General features: G+C 43.3%; 1 protein-coding gene across 7 annotated transcripts in view; it reads right to left on the reverse strand.

Moving 5' to 3' along the window:
• Nucleotides 1-20,307, reverse strand: part of ARNT2 (aryl hydrocarbon receptor nuclear translocator 2) — a 211,745-nt gene that overhangs the window by 96,042 nt on the left and 95,396 nt on the right. For all 7 annotated transcript variants that reach the window (XM_061595760.1, XM_061595761.1, XM_061595764.1 and 4 more), the window contains 2 exons: nucleotides 11,184-11,231; nucleotides 2,985-3,198 (listed from right to left, as the gene is read on the reverse strand). In XM_061595760.1, the coding sequence (XP_061451744.1) occupies nucleotides 2,985-3,198; nucleotides 11,184-11,231 (262 nt within the window). The remainder of the gene's footprint in view (nucleotides 1-2,984; nucleotides 3,199-11,183; nucleotides 11,232-20,307) is intronic.

Genomic DNA, 20,307 nt, shown 5'->3' on the forward strand with positions numbered 1-20,307 from the left:
GTTCTCCTGGACTCGGCCTTGAACCTGGAGGCACAGGTCTCGGCTGTGGCAAGGAGTGCCTTTGCTCAACTAAGATTGGTACGCCAACTGCGCCCGTTCCTTGACCTGTCAGACTTGACTATGGTGACACATGCCTTAGTTACATCCCGATTGGACTACTGTAATGCGCTCTACGTAGGGCTGCCCTTGAAGACTGCTCAGAAACTTAAACTGGTACAAAGAGCTGCAGCCAGGATGTTAACTGGAGCTGGGCTCAGAGAACATACAACCCCGCTGTTGTACCAGCTCCACTGGCTTCCAATCTGTTTCCGAGCACAATTCAAAGTGCTGGTTTTAACCTATAAAGCCCTATACGGCTTAGGTCCAGGCTATCTGTTAGATCGTGTCTCCCTCTATGACCCTGTCCAAGCTTTGAGATCATCTGGTGAGGCCCTGCTCAATATTCCATCTTTCTCACAAGCTTGCTTTGTAAAAACACAGAATAGGGCCTTTTCAGTGGCTGCCCCTAGATTGTGGAATTCCCTCCCTAGCAAGGTTCGACTGGCTGCCTCACTTTCATCCTTTCGTGCCCAGGTTAAGACTATTTTATTCAGACGGGCTTTTAACTAATATTGTCTTTTTTAACTTTTACTGATTTAATCTATTTTTAATTGTTTTAAACTGTATATTGCTTGTTTTTAACTGATTATGGTTTTTATTTGTAAGCCACCCTGAGTTCCTTGGAAAAAGGGCGGGGTATAAATATTTTAAATAAATAATAAATAAATAATGTTTTAAATGTAATGTCCTGGCTTGTTTGTAAGCTATTAACCATAGTTTCTGGGTTCATGGGAAGCTATGGTTAAGAGCTGAATTCTGGCATGTTCACTCACTTGCTCGAAAGGAGGGGCTACATGCAGGTCAACACTGCTATTTTATATCCTGGATTTAATTGTGTGAATTCTCCCAGCAGCTGGGTTCAAGCATAATGCTAAATCAGGAATGGGAAAGCCATAGTCTTCCAGATGTCATTGGCCTGAAACTTCCATCAGCCCCAGCCAAGATGGCTGATGGTCAGGGATGATGCAGGTTGCAGTCCAACAATATTTGGAGGGGCACGGGTTCCCCATTGCTCTACTGAACTATGGTTTAATGTCACATGCATATATGAGCCTTAGGCTCATGAGCTTCTCCCTCCCCTGCTCCAGTTCAGTTGAAAGGAGATTGGAAGCTTTTGTCTCGAACCAATCGTGGTTTGTTGTTATGGGCAAACCTGGAACTGTGGTTCAGATTTCTCTAAACCAAGGTTAACACTCCACACATTTTCTCCTGCCTCCTCATACCCCCGCCCCCAAACAAGATCTTGTCATATGGATCAAATGGGCAAAGAAAATAACTCGGGGCTATACGCAGAGTCACATATATATCTGGCTTACTTTACCAACCTCAGTGGATGAATGAGAAAGTAACATAAAAGTTTACTACCCAGAAGTCATTTTCAAAAGTCAGCAATCATATAATATAGCCAAGAAAACCAAAATAAATACTCAAAAGACGACACTCATTCCAGCTCAACCCGCAGCAACCAAAGACTCACCACAATGACAAAAGATTTCTTATGCTGCTTCGGAAAAATGCTGACACGAGTCTGCAGAGGAAGGGGGTGTTCCAAACCTGTGGAGCAAGGGTGTGTGTGTGTGGGGGGGGAGGGAATTCCACGTGCACATGAAGGGCCCTTCGTCTCATGTTATGCTTTTAGGTGTAATAAGATGTTTTATGCATATTCCCCCAAAACATGAAGTGCAAGGCTGGGGCTACACAATCTTATGGCCCTTGCAGCATGCGGTGGAGGACTCTGATGAGGTTCAGACTACTTCCTTGGGGGGAGAACTGCCAGTACCATATTCAGAGCCCTGCCAGTCAGAGGCCACCATCCTGCCATCATTCTCTGACTCAGAGGATGGGATCCCTGTGGTATCTCCAGCCTCACAGAGGGCAAAGGATACTAAATAAGGCAAAGTCCCTTTAACCAGCCAGTCAGTTCCCCCAAGAGGCAGAGCTTACCACACTCCGGGCCTCCTTAGTCTACTTAAGGCTTCAGCAGGCTCTAGCTCTCTGCAGAGACAACATTTTGAGTAGTTGCTTTAGCAGGGATACTTGGAGCTGCCCAGGGTCCTGCCTGTTCTTGTCTGCTTGGCTGGACACTGCCGGCTTTCTTTGCGAGCCTCAAGCCCCTATGTAACTAGACACACGATGCCCAAAACACACAGCTGCTGGCAACAGGCAGCCATGTGTTGTGTGTCTCTCTCTCTGCTTTGTAATATTAGTACAACTTGTCTCGGGATGCAACCTCACAACGAAGCCAGATTTCGGCTGAACATCAGGAAAAACTTCCTAACTGCTAAAACAGTACGACAATGGAACCAATGACCTAGGAAGGTGGTGGGCTCTCCAGTACTGGAGGCATTCAAGAGGCAGCTGGACAGCCACATGTTGGGGATGCTTTAAGCTGGATTCCTGCATTGAGCAGGGGGTTGGACTCGATGGCCTTATGGGCCCCTTCCAACTCTACTATTCTATGATGTGGACTTCCTCCCACACTTCAAAAGGCAATTACAAGGAGCAAGGAAACATGGAGCGCCATGATACAAAGAACATTACACAAAAGCCGGGCAGGAAAATAAGGCACCTGATTGCCATTTTCAGTGGCAGCTGTTTTTCAGATAACATGTAGCTCTACGCACCCCTAAACACAGTAAAACAACTGCATCACACTAGTAGACTGAAAGGTGTGGGGGCTCCAAGGGCAGTTTTTATCCATTTCACAGTAGCAAGGCTAGGTTTGCCACCCCGTGACAGTGGTGCAGCCAAAAAGTGGCCTCGCTTGACCGCACCTCACTGTTGCGGATGTGGCAAATTATGTTTGCTCCCATGTAATGTGTGCCCTCAAAGCTCCTACACCTAGCTCAGGGCCACGGCCTTTTTCTTCAAAAAAAGCCACCCACCTGCTCGGTTAGGAAAGAAGGCTTATATGCTCCATCGGTAGATTTGTTCCCAGTGCCCCTCATAGACTTCATGTGTGACACTGCCATGCGGAGAATGGTCAGCTTGTCAGGTTTGCGCGCCAAGGCGCTGCAGGTGGGCACCATGTCAGAGAGCTCGGTGATGTACTGGGTCATCTTGTTCCTCCTGCGTCTCTCGATCTCACTATGGTTCTCCCTAAACGTACATAAGAAGGAGCAAACCGAGAGAGAAAGCGAGATGCTGTCGGTAAAAGATGCAGTGCTTGGAAATCATTACAATAATCAGAGCGCATAGGAGGGTTGCATCAGTCTAGCATGGCCAAGAAACAGAACCCAGGAGGAGAAGGCTATGCAGAGAGCGGAGAGGAATTGACTCTTGACAATTTCAAATATGTACTATGGGACCAGGTAAATCTGTTGCAATCTGCAGGAGTATTGGGTTAGGGCAGGTGTGGGGAACCTTTGCCCTTCCAGTGGTTGCCGAACCTCAACTCCCATCAGCCCCAGCCAGCATGGCCAATGGCCAGAGGTGAAGGGAGTTGCAGTTCAGAAACATCTGGAGGACCAGAGGTTTCCCACATCTAGGATAGGATAACCTTTCCCAATCTAGTACCCTTCAGCTGTTCTTGAACCATACTATAATTCCCATCATTCCTGACCATTTGCCATGCTGGCTGGGGCTGAAGGAAGTTGCAGTCCAACAACATATGGAAGATACCAGGCTGGGAGAAACTGGGTTAGGGTTGAGCAGTTTTAGCCCAAATCCCATGATGGGGAACCTGTGGCCCTCCAGATGCTGTTGGACTTCAGCTCCCATCAGCCCCAGCCAGCATGGCCAATGGTCAGAGATGACGGGAGTTGTGAAGGGCCATAGGTTCCCCATCCCAGTCTCCCTATAGCCGCAATCCACTTTTATGAAAACAAGCAATGGCTTTGGTATAATGTTGCATGGGGATCAAGAGTTACCCCAAGTTCCACCAAGAGGACTCTTTTGAGGAGATGTTGGAAGGGGGATGGAGAATTACATCTTTGTATATAGAGCACACAGAGATGCATTGCACCTCCCTCCCCACGTCCCAAGTCCCCGCAATGCACATATTCTTTCCCTGCCTGTCATAGCCATGCCATTTTGCTAGCAAATAATACTTCACACTTATTGCAGCACTTTTCATCAGGGACCTCAAAGTGCATAACAAGGTAAAAGCATTATTGTCTTCCATTTTGCCTTTCGGAAAACTAAGGCAAGCAACCCCAAATCCAGTGATTTCGTACAGGCACAGGAGCACACATGGAGCCCCCCTGCCCACAAAGCCTGATATTTTTAATGGAGGAAGTAGATCCACGTTCATATTTCTTTGCATGGGCAGATCTTCCTCCTCCACTGAAATGAATGGTGTGGATCTCTGTAGGCCGGGGAGCTCCATGTGTGCATTGAAGTAAACACAGAGCTCTACGTTGAGGCAATACATTGTTGAACACTTGGGTCATGTCCCATTTCAAGTCCAATCTGAGCTGGTGAGGAGAGAAGAAAGCAACAGAGCTTCAAAAACAGACTTGCAGGATTCCAAAGCTTGAAAACAAAGCTTTGAAACCAGTGAGGAATACAACCTGTTCTCCCCTGTCCCCCCACCCCAACTTCTCTATGAAGCTCGTGAATATAGCTACAGGTGATGTTCTCCCTATATTTGACCCAATCTTTCCAGTGAAATTTTATATTACTGCAAAGAAATATTATGTTCAAAGCCAAGTGAACGCCATGCTATTTTTTTAAAAAAAATTAAAGATAAAAATAAATTCTGACCCCAGGCAACCCAAATTAAAAATGTCAGTAATTAAGTGGTATAAAACACAGCTGAAATAAATAATTAATAAATTAATTAAATTAATAAAAATTCTGCACCATAAAAAGCCAAATTCTGCAACATGCATAAAAAACACAACTGAGCAAATGTGATTTATTTCAGTTGCATAAACCATTCTAGCTTTGCAAATCACGGGGAGGGGGCAAGGAGCTATGGAAAGCACTGAAATTCTAGCCAACTCCTCATGCCCCACCACCTCAAATAGAAATCTTTATTCAGTCACCCCTTGAGCTTACAAGGTTTCTTCAGGCACTGCCATACACATGGTTTTCAAACTAATATTTCAAAGCATAAGGTCTAGCAACTTGTTTTGGTTTTTTTAAAAAAATGTAAGTTGAGAGTCTCAGGAACCACAACTCTTCACCTATTTTGCACTTTTTATGCCATCTCAGACTGGCAGCAGACACAAGGCAGTCCAGATTATCATGTTCTAATCTGTATCTTGTTAGGAAATGTGTTAGACTTTGAACGCTTTGCAGGAGAGGGGAATGACATCTCTCGGGAATGCCTTTTGCATTTTGTTCTGAAGCTTTAAGAGGAGGACAACTCTCAAATGGAAAAAGGAGAAAATATATTTCTGCATGATTTTAAACACAGAATCCATCCTTAGATAGCATGAGAGTTCATATGGAAATTTTATATAAATATCTGCTTTGAAGGCATGTTTTACATTTTTCACAGAGGTCATTATGTCCTTACGATGAAGGGGTGTGTGTGGTGAATACGGGACAGAGTTATGAGGGGCGTCAGAAAGTGAACTGTGTCCTTTGCTATCCCCGAACTTGTGAATGCTCAGCACACATGATTCGACATGAGACACCCACGCCCACACTCCTTTTGCGGAATAAGACCGTTTGCATGCATCCATGGCATCCAAGCAACACCTCAACACAAGAACATAGGGAACTGCCTTATACTGTCCATCTTGCTCAAGACCATTTACATCAGGTGTGGGGAACCTTTGACCCTCCAGATGTTGCTGAACTACAACTCCCTGTCTCCCTGGCTATAGGCCATGCTTGCTGGGGCTGATGGGAGTGGTAGTTCAGCAACATTTGGAGAGTCAAAGATTCCCCACACCTGGTCTACATGGACTGGCAGCGTCTCTCCAGGGTTCCAGGTGGGTATTGTTCCGTCCTACCTGGTGATGCTGAGGATCGAACCCAGGACTTTTTGCATGTAAAGCAGATGCCCTACCACTGAGCTATGGCCCTTCTTCTTTACCCTTCCCTCAAAAGTGAAGAGATCTCTCAGAGCCCAACCTTCTCAAAGCAAAGATGTGCTTCGACATTGCAGTGACATCTATGCTGCAGACGCTAGATGTACCAGCGACGGTTCCGCACGCAGTTGGCTACGCTTTGCCTTTGGTGTACAAATCATGTGCCTCCCCAGAACCGCTTATCCAGGTCTAGGCAGTAGCTGGAGAGTGATTCACAAGATGTAAGCAAAAAGCTAAGCTGGGATAATTTCAGCTATCTATAATGTGGGGTTGGATGACAATAACTCCAATCCAGTTGCATACTTGGACCATGAAGCATCCACTGCAGTCCCCACTGGCACACATGATCCTAACCACTGATGGAGATCTTAATCTGAGACCCTACTCTGAGTGCCCCTGCTTTTCAGGACTTAGGTGGATGACTACTGGTGAAAAGGTCTTTTCAGTGGTGGCACCATGGTACGTCTTCCCTAACTAGGCAAATTTGCCTGGTGCTGACATTGCTGTCTTTCAGACACCAGGCCCAAGCCACAGGAACACAGGAAGGTGCCTTGTACTGAATCAGAGCGATCTAGCTCCGTATTGTCTAGACTGAGTGGCAGCGGTCTGCAGTCCTGGAGAACCGTTGCCAGGGTTCTCTCCCAGCCCGACATGGAGATACCAGAGACTGAACCCGGGACCCTCTACATGCAAGGCAGATGTTCCACCACTGAGCTACGGCCTTTAACAAACGGTCCACCCTGTTTTCCCAAACTTTTTACACCTAAAATGAAAAGAGATTGTTTAAAAGGCAAGAATTGTTGAAAGGCCTTCAGAGGTCAAACTGGGAGATGTATCTAACAGAGATCTCTGCAAGCTGTTTTTCAATTTGACCCCTGAAGAAGGCCTTTAAGCCGAAACACATTAGGCTGTTTTGAAAACAGAATCCTCATTTTTTTCAGCATCTTGAGATAAAATTTCTTTTTGTTTTGGGGGTTCATTTTGAATGCTTTCCAGGTTTTTGCATTTATTTTGTCCAAACTTTTTACATCAATTAATTATTTACTGGCTATATTAATATCCAGTATCTGCTATAAATGAGTTTTTAGCTTCTTTTTATTTATTTTTTAAAACTGAAACCTAGGAAGTTGCCTTCTACCACGTGCCTGTTTGTCCATCAAGCCCAGTATTGTCCACTCTGACTGGCAGCAGCTCTCCAAGGTTTCACGAAGAGAGGTGTCTTTCCCAGCACCTGCTACCCAAGATCCTTTTAACTGGAGATGCCTGGAGCTGACCCTGAGACCTTCTGCCTGCAGAACCTGCAATCTGTCACTGAGCTGCATCCATTCATTGTACGTTGCCTTAAAGACTTTTGGTAGTGGAGAGGTGGGATGAAAAATTATAAAAATCAAATACATATTTCTAAAGTACTGCAAAGCAGATGGGAATATGCATTCCCAAACACTAACTTGGGAAGCAAGCGACAGTAGCCTGGATTGAGACCAACATGTACACCCATCCAAAGATTGCAACACTCAAGCTATTCACCTCAGAGTAATCCCCTTAAAGCACGGCCAAGTTTGACAGGTGGGCGAGGCCCTCACCTATCACCTGATGTCAAGCTTACATCACCACATGGACAATCAATGGAACCTGCAAACCCCTTTTGATCTAGCTGTATCTTGACCTGCCCTATGCCTGATGTCATTTGGCTTGGCCAAAATAGCCTTGAAAAATGGAAATGGACTGCCTTCAAGTCGATCCCGACTTATGGCGACCCTATGAATGGGGTTTTCATGATAAGCGGTATTCAGAGGGGGTTTACCATTGCCTTCCTCTGAGGCTGAGAGGCAGTGACTGGCCCAAGGTCACCCAGTGAGCTTCATGGCTGTGTGGGGATTCAAACCCTGGTCTCCCAGGTCGTAGTCCAACACCTTAACCACTACACCACATTGGCTCTCAAAACAGCCTTGGAGTGGGCCAAATGGGGAGGCCTGGTGGGCCTAATTAGACCCACTAGTTGTATTCACCATTTGTATTCTTCCTATAAATGTGCCAGCACTAGCTCTAGTACAAATAGATTCCATTTTCATTTTACCAAATAGATCAGAAAAGGTACAAACTTGACAGATGGCTTTCTTTTTCTGGATCAACCATTATTTTGACTGCCTAAATAGAAAACAAAGGAATTGACTCTCCTGTGCTAAGAAGCAAGAGACTGAAACGTTTGGTTCTGGTTTAGGATAGGATTTATCCCTCACTGTTCTCTCAACGCCTACCTTGCGTATCTTTCGTTATCACCAGAGATTTGATCATCATACCTGCAAAAGAAAAAAAAGAAAAACAACATGGTAAGTAAAAAAAAAAAGGGTTTGCTGGGAACTAGCACGACAAAGATGACAACTTATACTCACATTCAGAAGCCTGTACACAAATGGCAATCTTAAAATGTTAATGGTAAACCATAGTTTAGCATTAGGTGCATGAGCCTGCTGGAGCCTCAGGTTTGCACTCCCCTCTGTACAGCACCACGAGAAGGAAACTGGAAGTTCCCCCCCCCCATTTTTAAACGAAGCACAGTTCTGTGTTACATCTGAATGTGGAGAACTATGGTTGATTTAAACCAGGGGAAGCCTACATGGTGCCCTCCAAGGGCTGTTGGACTACAACTCCCATCAGCACCAGCCAGTATGGGCCAGTGGTCAAAGATGATGGGAACTGTAATTCAACAACATCTGGAGGGCACACATTGGATTCCCCTGGTATAAACTATGGTTAGTGAATAAGCCAGGACCATCAGCCACAGCATGATCTGGGCTTGTTTGAATGAACTGTAGTTTAAACTGACCAGAGTTTCACTGAGTTCAGATGCAATGGGGAGCTGTGGTTAGTTTGAAGGTGGGATCGGTTGCCTCTAATCTCCCCCTTGCGGGCACCAGAGGATGAAAGGGGAGTTAGACAGCATATGGCTCACTCTGGGTTGTGAAAAAACACTAAACTATGTTATAATATTGCATCTGAAAAGGCCCAGATGCCATTTAACAACACTTAACATTGTCACACATATCCATCACATATAGATGTTTTTAAAAATTAACATAAGTTCTTTGTAGGTCAAAAAATCTAAAGCCATCTTTTAAACCAGTGATGGGGAACCAGTGACACTCCATCTGTCATCAACTACAGTCAACATGGCCAATGATTAGGGTTCCACTTGTTCTCTGGAATGCCCTTCCATATGTTGTTTGTGAAACAGTGACAAGTTTTAAATACCTCCTGAAGACCTATCTATTTAAGCAGGCTTTCCCTGGCTCCTAAGTGTGTTCTGTGTAAACCGCTTAATGATTTTGCATATTAAGTGGTATATAAAAATTATTCATGATGATGATAGTCCTTACATTATGTTTTGGAATGTTTTTAACTGTTTCTAGTAAACTTTTCATTTTCTTGCTAAATATGTTTGCTGTCCTGGGCTCCTTCAGGAACAAGGGAGGGATATAAATTCAATAAATAATATTAATAAATAACAATTTTAAAATGCATTTCAGACTTTATCATGGTGCTGCAATGAGACTCAATGAACAATGCAAATATCTGAATGTTTAAAAATACCAGTTAGCAATGCATGCAGCTGAGTGATATAAAAAGTTGTTCAGACAAATAATACTTTGTCATGCCATTCATTTCAAGAAAAACTGCTCTCAGGTTATGGGAGGACAGTGCAATAAAACCACAATAATAACAAAGCTTATGGAGTTTGACATATTACAGGAGATACCCTGGTCAGTCTGATTTACTTCCAATACATTGCAGCCCTATGGTTTGCCAAAGCATTAAAAAATTACTCTAGCATCCAAATAAACCTACCACCTTTAACTCTTCCACCTGAGAATTAGAAAGGGGAGGTATAAATTCTGTACTAAAATAAAATGCTAAAAATAGGTGTGGAATAAAAATGTGCAGGCCCCAGCTTTGGTCAAAACCTTGCAGACACACAAGGGGTGATGGGTAGGATAGCATTGAATTGCTGCAGAGAACATGTACAGTACGCGTCAGAGTGTTCCGAGAAAAACTGCTGATGCTCAGCCTTCTAGAAGGCCACAATTAGATAAGCTTATGTGCATAGTTCGGGCATTCCTTTTCCAAGTAGTGGAAATGTTTACGTGATGATAGAAATCTGCTTGTGTACACCTTACAAATTTTGCTGTAAGGTTCTCTATGGCAGAGAACCTTTGAAGGGACTTATGCCTGCCTGAATTTTCTCTCCAAGCAGCTGTTTGTGCTTTGCCTTGTTCTGTTTGTTTGCTTTGTTTTCTTTTAATAAAAGTGGCAAGTCTTGTCGATTTAACACAGCATGAAGCTCTATTTTCTTCCACATAGGGCTACAGCGTTGAAAAGATTAACTGATTGCATCAACCGGTTTAAAATAATTCTGATCAACCAAAAAGGCACCCCTGATTCTTCAGGCAGCAATTAAACACAATTTACAAAGAAAGTACTTATGAAAACTCCTGACGGCAAACACTATCTTAGAAGAGGCACATTATGGCCTATGTATGAGAAAATACAAATGCCATTTTTAAGGGGATCGCTGCTGCAACACATGCAGGCATCATCTAAAAACATTTAGCTTGTAAACCTGTGTTGATTTTTAAATGTTACACAACACCAAGCAATGTTATGCATAATTACAATATTACAGAGTACACTTTTGTCTTCAGAATTATTAGGAATATAGGAACACTGAGCCTAGATCACTGATTCATCTAGCTGGGACTTTCTGCATCCAAAGCAGAAGATTTACCACGGTGGCATGGCCCTGGATTTCCATGCAAATATATGCAGATGTGATCTATTAAAACTCATGCACTTCATTGACTAACAGAGCTATCTAATACATGTCTACTCAGAAGTAAGCTCCATTTTGTTCAATGAGACTTGCTCCCAGGTAAGCGTGTTTTGGATTGCAGCCTAAGCCATCTTCAGCTGGGTGGCAGCCCTACCATTAAAGGTAGGAAATTTCAGCAATGACCTTGACAGACCAATAATCTAAGTTAGTTTATTTCCTCCAATGACAAGTCCCTTGTTGAGCCATTTTTTATTTTTTATTTTTAAACTCACCTTGAAAATTTGCTGGGCCCTTCACCATCTTCGTCATCAAACTCCATTCTGAAAAATGTTAAGTTTTCTGAATGAGTTGCTCTGATTGTAAAGAAACAACTGGTTAAATGTGGCCTATTTCTGGGTTTGTTTTCACCCCCTTCTTTTCTGTTTCTATTTGCTAATACTGCTCCCTTTAAAAAAAATGAAACTAGATTGCATTAACAGCTCTATCCAAATCCCATTTTACTGAACTAATTTGAAAGAGATACTGCATCATCATGTAAAGGAATAATTCCACCTCAGCCCAGCCCTGTTTCCAAAAGCACGATTCTGAAGCCACCTTTAACCCACCATGGTTTCTTTGGCTGCAGCTTCCCGGCAGACCCTGTTAAAAAAGGAGGAGGAAGAAACTGCAGGGGCAAGAGATATTGACAAGCTAGGTCCCAGAGCATTCTTCTCCAGGTGTTGTGGCCCAATGTTCTGCAAAACTTACCCAGTTTGTTTGCCCACGGCTTTCCTCACAACCTAGTCAAATAATTTTTGGCCTACTCCCTAGTCACAGTCTGGTATATCTTAACTTTCCTTGGAAGCCCACCAAGAATTCAGAACAACACTCTTATATATCTGCATACCCTATACTGTTGTCACTTCCTTTGGATTCTGAAAGATTTAAGCACTGTCACAGGTATTCTCCCGGGATGCCATGCACTTTATAACTGCAGGGGAATGCATTCACAGCCATATGGAGATCAGAATTCCAAAACTGCTATTGTCAAGGCACAATTTGAGCCAGAAACTCTTTAGGCCAGTCTTCACTAACCTGGTGCCTTTCAGATGCTTTAGACTACAACTCCCGTCAGCCGCAGCAAGCACAGCTGATGAGAGTTGTAATCCAAAGCATCTGGAGGGCTCCGGGTTGGTGAAGGCTATCTTAAGAGTTATGCTACTACCGGTCCTTGAGCAACGTGTCTTAAAAGTGCTTAACTTTAACTTAACAGAGTTGATAATCCCATCACTTATATATTCCTTGAGAGAGAGAGACCGCATGCACACCATACATTTATTCCACTATTATTCTACTTTGAACAGTCATGGCTTCCCCCAAAGAAGGGTAGTTTGTAAAAGGGTGCTGAGAGTTGTAAGGAAATACCTCTTCCCCTCATTGAGCTACAATTATTTATTTATTTATTATCTATTTTATTTTATTTGTTAGTCACTTTTCTTCACAAAAGTGAACCCAAAGTGACTTACAATCAAACTAACTGGATAAATTCCTATAAGACTTAATTTCTACTTAGAAGGAGGTGGAAAAGCTACCTCAACTGGAAGTTCAGGACAGTATTATTTTTTAAGCCAGTGCTAGTCAGACACAAAACAATGAGAAATGTACACGGATAGTTTTGGTGTTGCAGAAATTCTCTGGTAAGGAAAAGAACACAGAACATGATAGGTAAATTTACTGTTTGTAGCCAGTGGCCATCACAATATAGTACAACCAATCAAATAGGAAAAGGCAAATAAAATCATATAAACGATAAAAGACTCCTATTACAAGAGATCACACACAATACCTAAAATGCATTAAAAGAAAAACAAGCCAAGGGGCTTATAGTTAAAATAGACTAGTCAGGGGCGGGCTCCAGACACATACCCACAGTTGCTAAATGACCAGCTCTCAATTTCCCTGCCGCCAAGGCAAATTTTGCCACTTGAAGTGCTACCCATGGATCGGAGGGAGCAAGAAGAGCACACGTTTGCTCCAAAGGTGGTCTGTATCTCCAGGAGTATAAAATGGCGGCAAGGAATTTCCTTCTAGGCTCGGTATACAGCGCACATCGTAGTAAATAGTGCCCGATGTCCTCCACTTCAGGAAATTCACAAATACAGAGTCTTTGATGAATGGGGCATTTTGCGTATCTCCCCTCCAAAAAAGCGGAGGGCATAGTTGGAAAGTGTAAGGCCATAAAGGCCTTTCTTAAAGCAGTGGAGGTCAGACAGATGAAATATTGTTCAAACCCAAAAGATGTTTTAACTAAGGGATACCACCGGGAAAAGGCTGACTGAGTGGAAGCAAACACGTCCTTCCTTCTTGAGTAGAACAGAATTCTGTCCTTATAAAGAAATCTTACTTGGGGGGTGACACAGGAGGGCAAAATTTCTGTGTTTATCCCATATGAAGATAACATTAATTTAGCGTGCATAGCCCAAGTGTTAGAAGAGGGGCTCTGTAGCTGCTCCAGAAAGCAGTTCTTAATAAGGCGGGCATCATTCAAGGATGAGAGTTTTAGCCAGTAACTGGCAAGGGCCGCATGCACAAGGGATTCTATTGACTGGAGCCCAGTTTCCATCCTTAAAAGAGGGGCAGGCGTGCCTCTTGGGAGGGCAAGGATGGAGCGCAAAAAGGAATTCTGTATTGTCTCAAGAACGGCAAAGTTATTATGCCCCCAAATTTGGGCTCCATAAAGGAGCTGAGGGATCACTTTTCCCTGGAAAACCTCAATCATAGCGGAAACTAAACTGCCCCCATTAAACCTAAAAAAACGAAGAACAGAGTGAACCAAGGGAACACAGAACGTGAATATATGTCTGGTACAATTACAGAGCTGAAGTGATGCTCAACAAATGCACTGCCTCTTTTTTGTTTTGTTTTTTAATAGGGATTTATATAAACATTTTTTATAAGGCACACTTTGTTTACAATCTTTCTTTATAACGGTTATACATTTTTAACAACCCAAAATGCGTTCCACATAAAGAAATGGCAAGTTACGTAGCTATCAAAATTTTACATGTAGTTTTCTTATTTTTTTTGTGCAATTGCATAGATGTGTAAAACCTGCCATTGTTAACAAAACAATAACAGACTTAAGAAACTACTAAAATTTACAGTGTAGTACCACTGTGTGTGTGTGTGTACTGCCTTCAAGTCGATTCTGACTTATGGCGACCCTATGAATAGGGTTTTCATGGTAAGTGGTATTAGGTGGTTTACCATTGCCTTCCTCTGAGGCTGAGAGGCAGCGACTGGCCCAAAGTCACCCAGTGAGCTTCATGGCTGTGTGGGGATTCGAACCCTGGTCTCCCAGGTCCTAGTCCAGCACCTTAACCACTACACCACACTGGCTCTCATAGTACCACTACCTTTGACAAAAATATATATTTGTTTTCATGTAAACTCTTACATTCTAATCCTTTTGTCATATGAATATGATAAAAACCATGCGAGTACTAAAGTTGTAAAACACATCTTGTTCTCTGGGAAGAGGGACTGACTGTTAAACTGGTATGGCAATTGGAGCTTGGTGAGAACAGGAGTCTCCTAACAATTCTCAGCACCCTTCCCAGGATTCTTTGTGGGAAGCCATGACTGTTTAGTGGAATAAATGCATGGTGTGAATGTGGCCAGAGAAATAGCACTCCTTTCATCAAATCCTGCATTCGTTCAGAACCACTTAATTCCTCAGTGCGTCCTGCAATTGTATCCTGCTGAAGAAACAGATAATTCCTCGGTGAGTCCTACAGTTGTATATTCGTGAAGAAACAGTGACATCCTGTGGCCAGTTTGGCAAACTGTTCTTCTTCTCTTGGTGATCACTCGTGACTGAGTAAGATTGTCTTCCAAAATATAGTCTTTCACAATGGATCCGTCTGAATCTGTATCCACCGCCGATGTACCAGACCATGACTAGGAGCTTCTGGATTTCACAGTCCTGCCCCTGTCGCCATTTGCCAATCGCCATGGGACTTTTGTTATGGAAGACGCCTGTGCGTGAATTTGTTTTATGTGGAGAGATAGGCGCACCACGATCAACACACAATCTTGACAGAAAAAGGCTGTGATCCAATGGCATGGATACCACAATGATTGGAAGTCCTTTATCTGATGCAGCCTTCATCTGCCTTCACAGCTGTTGTAACACACATTGTTATCCTACGCCTGTTCTGCCGCTGAGGACTTTCTTGGATCGTTCTTTGTCTGGTTCCTCTCCCTTGACCTTACCGCCATGGGTGACCCTGCTGGGAGCACATGACTCCTGACGGCATTGCTCACAGGGTTCATTGGAACACGCAAGCCCACTCACCACTACAAGGTGACGATCCAGCAAGGAAGGGCAAACTGTAAAGTGAGCTTGGTTCACATCCAGCTCCTGTGCAGATGAGCATTCCTAAGAACATCCCGTCAACCCAAGAGAGCCTGAAGTCAGACTGAGGCCATGTGTCCCCTTCTTTGAAGGTCTTCAGCCATCATATTCACAGCATCAGCAGTTTTCCCTGCATAAGTCATCTTCAAAACAAGCGTTCCTGCAATCTCAACACTTAGATTTCACTGAATGTCATTCATTTGCCACAAATGTATATATCCATTTCCTTAACAATTTTTCTCATTTAAAACCTCAAGATGAGAATGTTTAGCGTGAAACATATGTACTAATGCATTTTAAGAGTGGGTGGGTTGAGATATTAGCTTCTTCCTTTACAGAGAACAGCCTAAGAGAGCTGTGTGTAAATGGTCTCTCAAAATTCTCTACTCACTTTGGGGGTAGAAAAATTTGAGTGGCAAGGAACCATGTCACTAAATTTCTCCAGGGTGAGGAGAAATTCTTCAACTTTTCCTCAGGAGTGGGCTCGTCACTGGGAGTGGCAGTAACACAGCTTCTCTCTTCTTTTCCTTAAGGCGTTGGCAGCTTGGCTACCATGTTACACTCACCACAATGTCTTTGACCCAGTGTTCTTCCGGAGTGCTGTGGGAACGGGAAATGGCGGCTGCCACAAAAATGTGTTGAAGAAAATTTGGAAAAAACCCTACAAAGTGCCCGTCTTTCTTTCTCAAGGGGTAGGAAAAAGAAATACATTATAAATTCTCTCAGAAAAATGTCTTCCATCATGCTTCAAAGACTGGGCTATTAACCTTTAGGATTGTACTACACACTGGGAAAAACACAATTACCATCTGACTTTGACCCCATCAGATGAGATCCTCTAGCCAGAGAGAGTAAACCGCATGCCACACAACAATGGCAGAAATAGTTCCAAGAAGACAAACCATACCACTGCAGAGACGTTTTTTGTTTTCTTTTCTCAAGTACAAACAAAAAGAAAAAATGGAAATGGACTGCCTTCAAGTCGATCCCGACTTATGGCTACCCTATGAATAGGGTTTTCATGGTAAGCGGTATTCAGAGGGGGTTGACCATTGCCTCCCTCTGAGGCTAGTCCTCCCCAGCTGGCTAGGGCCTGCTCAGCTTGCCACAGCTGCACAAGCCAGCCTCTTCCTTGTCCGCAACTGCCAGCTGGGGGCAACTGGGCTCCTATGGACTATGCAGCTTGCCCACGGCTGCACAGGTGGAAGGGCACGTAACCCCTGAGCCACTCTCTGTGGGGTGATCTTTAGCTGGCTCTTTACACCCAGGAGACACGAGAGGCGATTTGAACTCACAGACTCTGGACTCCCAGCAAGGCTCTCCTCCCCACTGTGCTATACCAGCTATCTAGGCCCCCTTTTTAAATGGAACTTTTCAAAATGAAGGAATAAATCTCATTTCCTTATTTCATACATTAATTGCCTATTGTGAAAGGCCAAAGGAAAAAACAGAGGGGAAAAACTAATTTGAGTCCTCAGTACAAAGTTGCTGGGTGTCTAAAATGTTGTGTTATAAGAAAAAAACACATTAACGTTTTAAAAAATAAAGAAAGCCTTTTAGACTGCAATTATGTGGGTTTGCTTACATGAGAGCAAACCCCACTTCATTCAGTGGGACTTACTTCCAAGTAGATATGTATAGGCTTGCACTGTTAAAACAGATGACTGACATTAAACTGATGCAAAGGTGAGAGGCATACATGATCTGCTCAACCCTTTGTGAAAAAACAAGAAGTACTTTAAATATTATTCTAGTGCAATTTTATTTTTAAGAGATTTAAGGAACAAGTTCCATCTCTTAGTCCAGAATCAAGTTACAAAGCTTTGCTTAGGACAGAACCATCTCAAGGCTGCAGATGGAGACTTGCACATTTGAATGTCACCCCATGAAAATACATCTATTACACAAGAGTGGGGGGAGAGGGAGGGAGACAGAAATTGAGGCAGAACACTTCTTTCTGAAATGCTGGTTTTCTATGGCTGCTTTTGAACATCACAATAAACCATGGTTTATCTCAACAAAACTGAGTCTAGCACATCCCCCAGTCTTGTGAACTCCCCACTGTCCTCCTCTAGCACAGCTCTGAGAAGGTTAGACACATTTCTGTTTCGAATGACCATAGCTTATTGTGTCATTCAAACCAACTGCAGTTAATCTTAACAATGGTTTGCCTGAAACCATGAGTTATGAAGTGACTTGTTTCAACATATCATAGCTAACATTAACTAGTTTTAGAGTTCCAATGCAATGCTAAATTGTGGTTAATTGCAATCGGAAGCAAACTTGAAATCTCTTCACGCCCATGATGGGGGGCATGGAGTAGTGCAAGCACCTAAAGGAGGCAAGGCTAATTCCCTTCATGTTAAACCAGGGGTCAGGGAACTGAATACAGTCGGTGGGCCAGAGTGGGCTACTTTGCTGGGTGGGCAGGGACCTGACAACATGTGACTCATGACATTGCCTTCCTATGGGGAACCCATATTGGGAATCCCAGAAGATTTGCTTTCATTGCCAATCAGTTAAATACTGGTGAGGTAAGCAAGCTTTCCTTGCCAATTAACAACTGGGGGCACACTTTAAGGTTCCCAATTGTGCTATTAAGACATACTTCTCCTTGCTCCACACATGATGTCATATATGGCACCATATGTCGGGGCAGGTGGATTCGGTTTTGGGGAAATGACTTTGTGAGCCAAACTGGGACCCGTGCCAGGCCTAATTAGGCCTTTAGTCCAAAGGTTCCCCACCCTGCGTTAAACCATGGTTTATTGTGACATCCAAATGCAAACATTGCATAGAGAAGCCCACCCCAACAGAATTGCATGCAAGCATGCAAGTATCCACATGCAATTTAAAGAGATGAATAGAGAAAACTAGTAGTCAAGCTATTTTCTCTGTGCACAGAAGTATTTCTTTCCTCTTTCATTAAAGAAGAATGAAGAGCACCATATTCAGGCATTCAAATTTGTCATCAACTGCAGTGCAAAGGACTGGCTTTTAGCCATAGATTAGGAAAGGGAAGCCTGTGGCCCAAGGGCCACATGCGGCCCTCGGTCCAATTTCATGTGGACCTTGGACTAGTTTCATGTGGGTAGGGGGAGCAGAAACAGATGGAGCAATGGAAAGGGGGGAACTTCTCTGTAAATGCTGTCTTTAGACCAGAGGTGGGGAACTTTTTTCATCCCGAGGGCTGCATTTCCTTTTGGATAACCACATGTCAGTGAAGGGCAGGGCCAGAGGCAAAAGCAGGCGGAGCAATGGTCCATCTAACTCAGTACTGTCTACACTGACTGGCTGCAGCTCTCTGACTGCAGCAGGGTTTCAGACGGGAATCTTTTCCCTGCCCTACCTGGAGATGTCGGTGGTTGAACCTGGGACTGTTTGCATGCAAAGCACATTCTCTACCACTGAGCTATAGCCCTGCTTCATGTGTTGCCATCAACCCCATCTCAGATGAGGGCAGGAAACAGAAGAAGACATCTCCTGATTATTTTAGTTGCTGCCACATATCATATGGGAGAATACCATCCTGGTGATGGGACGCTTGCTTTCACACAAACTCTTCCTTAAGTGCTGAGCTATCTTATACTGTTCACACATTATTCAGCTGTTGTAGATCTGGTTCAGACTTGAAGAAGCAGGATGATCTCAATAATAATAATAACAACAATAATAATACCATCACTAATACCTAGCATTCAGAGTGGTTTTATAGCATCCAAAGCACTTCCCGTATATGATTATCTTGTAAAGATTACAGCTGCTATGGCAACATGAGAACGGGCCTTTTCAAGGGTGGCTCCCTACTTGTGGAATGCTCTCCCTAGGGAGGCACACCTGGCACCTTCATTACCTATTTTTAGGGCCCAGTACGCTCAGGTTTTCAGACCTTAACTTTGGAGTATTAGGTATATTTGTGGCCTCTTTATCATTTAGTGGGGTGGGTTTTGTTAGGGATATTATGGATGTGTTGCCAGATTTTCATTTGGTTTTCGTTTTTTACACTTGCTTTAATGTTTGTATCATTTTGTAAGTTGCTTTGGGTCACTTTTTGTGGAAAAAAGTGAGTAATAAATACAAACAACAACAACACCCTGTCAGGTAGGACAGTTTTATTATCCCCATGTGGGGTTAAGCCTAAGAACAACTCTTATGCTGTCTATAAAGTTCATGGGAACGACAAGATTCAAAAATGGGAACTTCCTAATTTCTTGATCAGGTTCTTAGCCACTGTACTTTCGCTAGCTTTCTCATATAGTCATTGGGTGGTAATCAACACTAGTCCTACTCAGAGTAGACCCACTAAAATTGATAGATATAATTAACTGGACTTCTGGACCAGGTTCAAGGCTCTTGTGTTGATATACAAAGTCCTGAACAACTCCAGTCCAGAATACCTTAAGGAGCGTCTGAGTCCTTACATCGCAGCTCGATCACTGAGTTCATCTGGAGAAGTTATGTTAGTTGTCCCCTGTGTTACAGAGGCTCACTGGCCTCAACCCCGAAGTTCGGCATTCAGTGCTGCTGGTCCCAATCCCATGCTGTGGAATGCTCTTCTAGCAGAGAGTTGGCAGGCATTCACACTTTTGACTTTCAGGTGTCTCTTGAAGACATTTTTGTGCCGAAAGACCCATGCAGCTGTTTAAAATGTCTCTTGAGTAGCCAGATATTTCAATGATAGTTCTGTATGGCTTTTTAATGTTTTTATGTTGCTCTGCATCACCACGATATTTTGCAAGAGGGAGGCATATAAATACTTTGATGAATAAATAAACTGAAATTCATTCATTTCAGTTGGACTACTCTGAGAAGGAATTAGTTCAATACATCTGTGCTCAAAGTGGCTCTCATAAAAAAAATACAGTACTACAGTAACATTACACAACACAATGTAAGCCATCACTACAACATAACACTAGAAATAAATAAATCAACAGTTACCAGTTCGTTGAACATACATCACAACTTAAGTGAGCATAAAGCTCATCAATGGGTTAAGT

This window comes from Rhineura floridana, chromosome 14 (assembly GCF_030035675.1).
Source record: "Rhineura floridana isolate rRhiFlo1 chromosome 14, rRhiFlo1.hap2, whole genome shotgun sequence".
Classification (NCBI taxonomy): Eukaryota; Metazoa; Chordata; class Lepidosauria; order Squamata; family Rhineuridae; genus Rhineura; species Rhineura floridana.